This window comes from Populus alba, chromosome 8 (genome assembly GCF_005239225.2).
Source record: "Populus alba chromosome 8, ASM523922v2, whole genome shotgun sequence".
Classification (NCBI taxonomy): Eukaryota; Viridiplantae; Streptophyta; class Magnoliopsida; order Malpighiales; family Salicaceae; genus Populus; species Populus alba.
In genome coordinates this window covers 14,481,441-14,490,524 of record NC_133291.1, presented here as the reverse complement: position 1 = coordinate 14,490,524, position 9,084 = coordinate 14,481,441, and the positions used below count along the sequence as shown (strand labels likewise).

The following is a 9,084-nucleotide window of genomic DNA, read 5'->3' as shown; positions in this document are numbered from 1 at the left end:
TTTTGAGTCAGTCATAGCCTGTGCGCGCTGATGATTTTGGTGTCAGTTGTAGACATGTGTTGTGTTGACAATTTCTGGATCGACAATGACTTAGTTTTGATCAACGATTTTTGAGTTAGTATTAGCATATATGCACTGTCAATTTCTGTTGAATTCCGTGTCACTAGGAAATTAGTTTTCATTGCCGAATATTGTCCTCAATGAATAAGTTTTTGCTGCTGAATTCTAAGTCACGAACAAATTATTTTTTGCTGTTGAATCCTATATTGCTAGCGAATCAGTTTTCATTTTGGAATTTTGCTGTCGAATCCTGTGCCACCAACGAATCAATTTTGCTGCCAATTTTCTTCAATGAATAAGTTTTCGCTGCTGAATTTCGCTGCTGAATTCTAAGTCACGAACAAATCATTTTTTGCTGTTGAATCCTATGTTGCTAGCGAATCAGTTTTCATTTTGGAATTTTGCTGTCCAATCCTGTGCCACCAACGAATCAATTTTGCTGCCGATTTTCTACAGTAGATTTCCATGTCAGAAATGACTTAAATGCTTGTAATGATTTCACGATACAATTATGTAATATGTGGAACACTTGAATGCGAACATGTGTACTTTTGGAATATGTATGGTGACGAGTTATACGATTTACAAATACAAATGTGTTGACTTGTGATCATTAATGTGTTAGGTGGTGCTACCGCGATTGGACCTGTGACCAGACAAGGATACCCCACGGGAGGAGTAGGTTGGTGGTTTCAACTTTTTTTCTTATATAATGTTAATGTTCTGAAATGATTTAGTTATGGATGATATGTTATTGAGTTGTCGATGAATGTTAAAGCGACTATGAAATGTTGATTGATTTGTTAACGAATGTGAAATTGACTATGAAATGTTGATTGAGTTGTTGATGAATATTAAACTGACTATGAAATGTTGATTGAGTTTTTGACGAATGTTAAACCAACTATGAAATGTTGATGAATGTCAAAACAACTATGAAATATTGATGGAGTTGTTGACGAATGTAAAACTAACTATGTCATCTAAGATGGATGGCCAAATTATGTTTGATGAGTTGCTTCAGCTAATGACATCCTAGATTGATGGTCGGGTTACGTTGATGATTAGTTTCGTTTGATGGCATCTGAGATGGATGGCCAGGTTGTGTTGATGATTAGTCTTAGTTAATGGCATCATAGAGGGATGACTGAGTTGAATATGACAATTAGCTTTGGCTAATGACATCCTAAATGGATGACCGAGTTGATTATGATGATTGGCTTCAACTAATGATATATGTAAGAGATGACGAGTTTGATTTTATGATTATTTTTGGTTAATGGAATCCGAGATGGATGACTGAGTTTGGATGTTACGATTAATTACGACTAAAAACAACCAAAGTGGATGACCGAGTTAAAGTGAAGTAATTAATCCTGATCGATATTTAAACTTCAGCTTCATAACTCCTATAGAGAAGTTGGAGCATATGAGTGAGAATAATACACTTAACGAAAGAATGCACAATGCATATAAGAAGTAAAAGAAGGAATGTATCCATTTTAAGTTAATAACAAAAAGTAACAATAATGTTCCTTTAGTTGTTTATTATCATGTTTAAATTAATTAAAATTCTTGTATCCATGTTGTTTTTGTAATAGGGACATCACACAATTAATGTGTGTAGGAAAGCTCGTTTTATGAGTTCACATACTTTGAAAAGTGCTATGTAATAGTATGTTTTAGGTGTTATGTATTTAATAAAAAAAAAACAAAATAGTTGAATATTTGCCATTCGGTATTTTTGCAAGGACTTGTATCAAAATTTATAATGGAATACGATGCGAAAGTATGATCTTGTATATATGAGGTGGTGATTGTATGTATGTGATATTCTCTTTTATGAGAATATTGTATTGGGAAATCATATGAGTATTGCACTGTACTGGGAGATGAATTCTATTATGATAAACTCTAAATATTGTTGTGAGAAGATGTATTTTCACTTTTTATGGGATGTTGATTTACCATATATGGGTTGTGCCTTGCTAATGATTGGAATCCATTTATAAATTCACATAATGATTTTGGCTCTAAAGAAGCTGGGCTGTTACAATTATCATCTACAACTCTATGCATGTTGCTAGCATTAAAAGTTGACTCAACCATCCTTTTTTCATGAGCCTTTTTCATAGCTACAACATTTAGATCAATAAACTTTTTATTTTTATACCTCTTGTGTGGACATATAATATCATCTCCACTAATATTTCTTGAATTAGATATTGTGTAATTAATAAAACTCTGAACCTCATTACAATAATTCATCATCCACAACCCTTGGGGTGAGTCTTAAACTTCCATGAATGATCATCCATTACTTCTATCAAACTTATATAAAACAATGATGACAACATGTATTAATTAACTACGTTAACCAAATAAATTTGCAAATATATTGGTTTAGCTCAAGCTCATTTAATCTATTTTAATAATTTTCTTAATTCATTATCAATTATCAACATAAATTCAAATTTGTACACATTTACCAGAAATTACAACTTGACAATAAAATTGACAAAATATAAAACAGACCCATTAAATAAGCTATTATTTATTTCATCATAAAACACCTAAGTAAAAAAAATCGACATAAGTTTCATCAATTTACAAACAAATATAATTTCACAAAATCTAAAACAAACCTTAACATATACAAATCATAAATTCATACAACAAATCTGTTTGAAAAAAACTATAAAACAAATAAACACCCAAACAAAATACATATAAAAAAAATGCAAAAAAAATTTAATATTTTAAAATTGTGTTCAAATAAAAAATGGGTAGAATCCTTAATAAAATTTGAATCAGAATATGAAAATTGACAAACCAAGTGTTGTGGTGGCCAGATTTGTTCTGGAAGGTTGAATTGTGTTGAGATTGAGGGGGTGATTGTTTACAGAAAAAATTGCATAAGGAAGAAGGAGAAATGAGGGATGGGGAGAGGAGGGTCGAACACCAGGATATAAATTAAATATTATTGACAAAATGATCGATGAAATAATTCTGATCGTAACGTCGTCGACAATTATGTTGGTAGAAATGTCACGTCACCATATGATTTTCCTTCTTAAATCCCACTATAATACCCTCTGTAATGTCGCCGGTATATACAGACATAAGTTTTTCGTTGGCATATTGACGGATGAGTTTTACCGTCGGGTTAATTCCGTCGGTAACATTGTCTGTAAAACTTATATATCATTGTATTGTTTGATTTTTTTTATTTTTTAGTTTCATTGCGATTACTTTGATATATATCTTGATAATATTTATTTTAGTATTTACTGATAGAGTTAATGATGATAAATTCAATCAGCAAATATTACCATAATATACCCAAAAAAAATAAATTATAACAATATTTCTATTTATATTTGCTAAATTTCTAATAGTGATCCATCTCTTAATATTTATCGTAAGCAGCAAGGTTGATGGCATCACCGTAAAGGATCTTCGAAAACGAAGAGGGTAGGTGGGAAATCGTAATCTCCTTTCAGAATTTTTCCGCTAACAACTCGTGCCTACCGTTCATAGTTTGGTAGTAGATTGTGTTTGTTGATGCATCGAGTTAAAACGACGACGCCTGCTTGGAATTTGAAAGTGTAGGTAGGCTGTCAACATCGTCGTGGTCACAATTCCATGCTTCCATGTAATTACATATAGGGTGGGTGGGGAAAAAAAATGTCCTTGCAGTCTTTCACCGCTACCGTTTGTCATTTCTGTAGTTAAAAGTTATATATACCACTGGACACCACTTAAATCACCAATTTGTCATTGGAAAAACACCAAAACATCTCATTTTTTCTTGGAGGGAGAAAAAAAAACAAATAATTTCAACTAAGTTGTCTGGTGTGGAGCATTTTCCCACGTGTTTTAGGAGCATATCGCTTAATCTTGCATGTTATACACAATGTAATTTAATTCAGCTCCCAGCTTCTGTCAGTGCTTGAGGTAGAAAGAGAGAGCTGAAAACCCTGAGATCGAAAGAACCTTATCTCTAATAATTTTTATGGAGTCCAAGCTTCTCTTGGTGTCGTCAAAGAGACCAAAACCCATTTTCCGCCACTCATAGCACGCCCCTATCTGCTTGGGAAAAGCCAAGAGACCTTTTTGTTTTGATCATTAAAGCCTTTAGTTTAATGCTACACTAGTATATACACTTCTGCACCATACACAGTTCCCCCTCTCCCTTCCCTCTCTCTGCTAACGCAACTTCTGTCTGCTGCACAACCCACATTCCAGTCTCTCTTCCAGCCATTTTCAGGCAGTTCCCAGGTAATTAAGAACCTTGTTTACTTCTCTGCCAACTCTTTTTATGGGTTTCCTTGACAATGGTAACTTTGTATGATGACCTAAATTAGACTTTGGATAGTATGTAGCGAGCATATATCTGGCACGTTTTCCTCATATCTACCAAGTACGTTCTTGATATTTGAGACAATGAAAGCAATCTTAGGTTCTGTTACTGAACTTCTTACAAGTTTGAGTGTATCATTCATGGTTTGATCAATCTTGAGATTAATTTTTGAGAGAGTTTCATCTTCTAAAACCTGTTTTCCATTTCAAAACTGTCATGATGGTATTATATTCCTGCGCTACAGTAAATCTTGGCTAGTTTGCTACCAGCAAGCATGAGGTTCGTGGGGGTTCTTTTGGTCATTTAAATAATAGAGCCCTTTCTGAACTTTATGCCACTGAGTGATCTGGTCCACACACGAGGAATGGTATTGGGAAGAGAATAAGTCAACCTGTTAACCAGTGGACTATCACTGTGGCCATCCAACACGGAGTTCCTTACTTTAGATTTCTCTTTCCTTTTTGAGGGGAAACATTGTTTTATATTGCATTCTTGAAAACTGATCTACCCCTTCTTTAAATTATGTTGTTTTATAGCTGACTATAGTGACTATATTGTAGCATGCCAGAAATTAAGTGAACGAACATTTGTTCGGCCATTTTGGAAGTGAGAATTAATGAAATCTTTTAAGTTTTGGCATATGTTATAACCAAACTGGAAATTTGATAAGAGGGTTCAGAAATAACTCAGATTCATTTATGGTTCATCTCTGTAGCGTAGAAGAGGTAAGTTTGTTTCTTGATCAATGATGAGGTTGATCCACTTTCATCTTTTGATTTTGAGTGTTGCTGATATGATTTGCCTGTCTACAGTGGACATGGTTAGCTAGACTACTGTGTTTATAATTTCCCGTTTGTCAAGTTTTGAAATCTTGGTCAGAATATTTGTTCTAATTTTCCAGGGAGGAATAGGTGAATATGGCACAGATTCTAGCACCTTCTTCACAATGGCAGATGAGAATAGCAAAGAGCTCAGCACCCGCAAGTCCCATGACTGCAAAGATGTGGAGTTCTCTAGTTTTGAAGCAGAACAAGAAAGGAACAGCTAAAAGCTCTGCTAAATTTAGAGTGTTCGCCGTCAAGTCTGAGAACGGCACTATCAATAGGATGGAGGATCTTCTAAATCTAGATCTTACTCCGTACACTAACAGTTTCATTGCTGAGTACATCTGGTACTATCATCTATGCTAATCTAATTTGATCAGTTCGAATAGCTATGATATTGTGTTTTCTGGATTGAGTTTGAGCTCACTTGGAATAGTAAATTTTAAGCTAGTTGCATCAGTAAGGTTATGGCATTGATCTTTCGACATCTCAATGAGTAGACTTGGGATCACTCATGATACTATTCATTTTGATACAGGATTGGAGGATCTGGCATTGATCTTCGTAGCAAGTCAAGGGTAATAAGACGTTGTTGATATTACTTGGTGAAATAAATTGCATGCCTTTTCATTTAAGGATTAGATTTTCTCATGCCCTTTCTTTTTTCGTTGCTATCGGTTGATGTCTACAGACAATTTCAAAGCCTATAGAACATCCATCTGAGCTTCCCAAGTGGAACTATGATGGATCAAGTACTGGACAAGCACCAGGAGAGGATAGCGAGGTCATTCTATAGTAAGATCTCATGAAAAATCTGATAGCATTCTGTATTTCTTTCTATTATCAAGCAATAGTATTGACTTAGCACCTTATCCCAGTCCCCAGGCAATTTTCAAGGACCCATTCCGTGGAGGAAACAACATCTTGGTGAGTGCTGTCTAAGAAAAGCAACCAGTTATGGTTCTGAGGAATTGAATTCTTAGGGAAATTGAACTGCATAAATAACTCCATTGACATCGTCTTGTCCATTCTACAAAGGTTATGTGTGATACATACACTCCACAAGGTGAGCCCATCCCTACAAACAAACGCCATCGGGCTGCTGAGATTTTCAGCAACAAGAAGGTTGTAGATGAAGTTCCATGGTATGTCTTCTTAAGCTGCCAGTCTTTCGTTAGTTTTTTTCCTTTCAATAAATCAACATGCGCAGGTTTTGAAGTAGAGTTCATGTACTTTGTGATAAATATGTGGTTAGAATTAGATGTGCTAATCCTCTGTGATCTCTTAACATAGGTTTGGGATAGAGCAAGAGTACACCTTGCTTCAAACAAATCTGAAGTGGCCTTTGGGCTGGCCTGTTGGAGGCTATCCTGGTCCTCAGGTACTAGTCTGCTTGTAAAAATTCCAGTATTATTTTTGACACAACCATACAAGACATGGGATTTTAATATACAATGGTGATTTCTACCTATTTCAGGGTCCTTATTATTGTGGAGCTGGCGCTGATAAATCGTTTGGTCGTGACATATCTGATGCACATTATAAGGCTTGTTTATACGCTGGAATTAATGTTAGCGGCACCAATGGGGAGGTTATGCCAGGCCAGGTTTGCCTCTAGCCATTAGCATTTTCGTATCATGCACAACTCAATAATGTAGCTAACAGTGTAATTCTCTTTAATCACTACATGAATCTTTTGTTGTTATGCAGTGGGAATATCAGGTGGGTCCTAGTGTGGGCATTGATGCTGGAGATCATATCTGGATTTCAAGATACATTCTAGAGGTAATTCACCTTTATATTAAAGATTTGAACGAAAGAAAGAAACTCTAGGGAGAAAGTTGGTGTATTGAAAGACATCTCTCCATAAGCTCCAGTCACTTTTCTTATTCTATCAGCATCCTTGTCAAAGATTTGCTCTTGTTTTCTTCATAAACTTGCCCTCTTCTTCCTTCAATTAGTTTCGTGCTGCACTTTAAGGTATCTATAATTTATCAGACTGGCAAGTTTTGGAATACCCTAAATTGGAGATGGGTAAAACTGAAGATGGTTATGGGGGAGGATTTGAGTTTGTTTTAGCATCAAAATGATTTCTTTTTTTCTCATCCTCTGTTCTGACAGAGAATCACTGAACAAGCTGGTGTCGTGCTCTCACTCGATCCAAAACCAATAGAGGTAATACATATTCTCATTTAGCTTCATTATGATTTTCAGAAAACAGTTTATAGTTCTCTTTAATATTATGGATGCATATATTCTCTGTGTTGGTAGGGTGATTGGAATGGTGCTGGATGCCACACCAATTACAGGTAACAGCACTATCATTTTATCTTGAATATTAATGCTTTTATAGTACCGAGGCACACGAAATGTAAGAGAATACTGAGTGATATACATATATTGCCATGTCTGACAGCACAAAGACCATGAGGGAGGAAGGAGGCTATGAAGCAATAAAGAAGGCAATCTTAAATCTGTCACTTCGCCATAAGGAACACATTAGTGCTTATGGTGAAGGAAATGAGAGAAGGTTGACAGGAAAGCATGAAACAGCAAGCATTGACACATTTTCTTGGGTATGCTCTTAAGATATATGAAATTCCAATGAACTGAAAACACATAAATCAGAAGGGAGCTTTTCTTTGCCATAAATTGTTAATAGGTTTTCAACTGTTAATGTGCAGGGAGTGGCTAATCGTGGCTGTTCTATCCGGGTGGGACGTGAAACTGAGAAGCAAGGAAAAGGTACTGAGTAAGCTAATTTTATGAGGACTCTTTTCAAAGTGATTGGTGGGTTGAGCGAATTAGGTTTAAACCTCTAGTAACAAGAACAAAGTAAGAAGGTTGCAAATCCTGTGATGTTGTGACCATTGTCCATGAGTGACTTCTTTTGGATAGGTTAAAATAAATGTGTTGGAATCGGTAGCTTCCCCAACTATACGAGTTATTTCCTATTTTTTACAATGTTATTGCTCTGCACTTTGGATCTGTCCTGGAATCAACATCTGCATTGTTGATCAATTTCCTGATTTTGCTTTTTATTTTCTTTTTGCAATTAGGTTACTTGGAGGATAGACGTCCAGCCTCAAACATGGACCCTTATGTCGTGACTGCTCTACTTGCTGAGAGTACAATTTTGTATGAACCAACACTTGAGGCTGAAGCTCTTGCTGCTCAGAAGCTGTCTATGAATGTCTGATATTTGTTGGTTGAAGATAACCTGAAGAGACTCAGGGAGCACCACTTGGATCTAGTTGGCCTGCGCATGGGAAACTTCTCTCTTATTTCTTCTGGACAGATCCTCGTAAATAAAGTTCCTGATGAACAAGTATTCATGCCCAAGATTGTAAAATGGCCTCTTAGATGATTAGTTTCAAGTAACGAGTAATTTGTTTTGATGCTCAAACCATCGACGTTTTGAACCTTTCCCTGCAGCTAATTGAAAATTATGGGCAGACTTTATCAGGCACTATCAAATTGAGTTCTTGATTTATTTCCTTGGCCTTGTGGGGAATTATCTAATATCGAATTTATATATGATAAAGATGATGTTTCAAAAATCCAAGTAGCCTAATAATAGGATTTCCGACTTGGATAATTGATTAATTTATTAGTTCTAATAATCTCATGCATTCTTCCTAACTAGGAAGGTTGATAACTTGTATTTGGTGCTTTGTAAGCCAATGCAATTTATAACTAGCACTTGCAAAAGTCTTTTTTTAATGGAGGTAGGAACTCTTCAATGATTAACTAAATATCTTTTTAGAGAGCAAATACAATAATACTCTAGAAAGATGCTTTGAAAATATGCATGTAATAGAAAATGAAGATTCCAAA

At 35.4% G+C, this 9,084-nt stretch overlaps 1 protein-coding gene across 2 annotated transcripts; it reads left to right on the top strand.

The window, feature by feature from the left end:
• Window positions 1–3,983: 3,983 nt before the first annotated feature.
• LOC118061105 (glutamine synthetase leaf isozyme, chloroplastic) lies at window positions 3,984–8,744 on the top strand. Of its 2 annotated transcripts, none has more exons than XM_035074501.2 (14): window positions 3,984–4,341; window positions 5,325–5,594; window positions 5,786–5,825; window positions 5,939–6,042; window positions 6,126–6,174; window positions 6,286–6,392; window positions 6,541–6,628; window positions 6,725–6,853; window positions 6,958–7,032; window positions 7,369–7,422; window positions 7,519–7,556; window positions 7,664–7,823; window positions 7,932–7,992; window positions 8,307–8,744. In XM_035074501.2, the coding sequence occupies exons 2-14, from the start codon at window positions 5,341–5,343 to the stop codon at window positions 8,444–8,446; spliced, it is 1,299 nt and encodes a 432-aa protein (XP_034930392.1). In that variant the 5' UTR covers window positions 3,984–4,341; window positions 5,325–5,340; the 3' UTR covers window positions 8,447–8,744. The 2 variants fall into 2 exon arrangements, with proteins under 2 accessions (XP_034930392.1, XP_034930394.1); XM_035074503.2 differs by lacking the exon at window positions 3,984–4,341 and adding an exon at window positions 4,855–5,148.
• The last annotated feature ends 340 nt before the right edge of the window (window positions 8,745–9,084 follow it).

What these genes read in the sequence shown, in the direction of transcription:
- LOC118061105 (XM_035074501.2), top strand. Translation starts at nt 5,341, where the DNA reads ATGGCACAGATTCTAGCACCTTCTTCACAATGGCAGATGAGAATAGCA. An exon ending in GTTGTAGATGAAGTTCCATG is followed by an intron (nt 6,393 to 6,540) that starts GTATGTCTTCTT and finishes CTCTTAACATAG; the next exon opens with GTTTGGGATAGAGCAAGAGT. An exon ending in GGATGCCACACCAATTACAG is followed by an intron (nt 7,557 to 7,663) that starts GTAACAGCACTA and finishes CATGTCTGACAG; the next exon opens with CACAAAGACCATGAGGGAGG.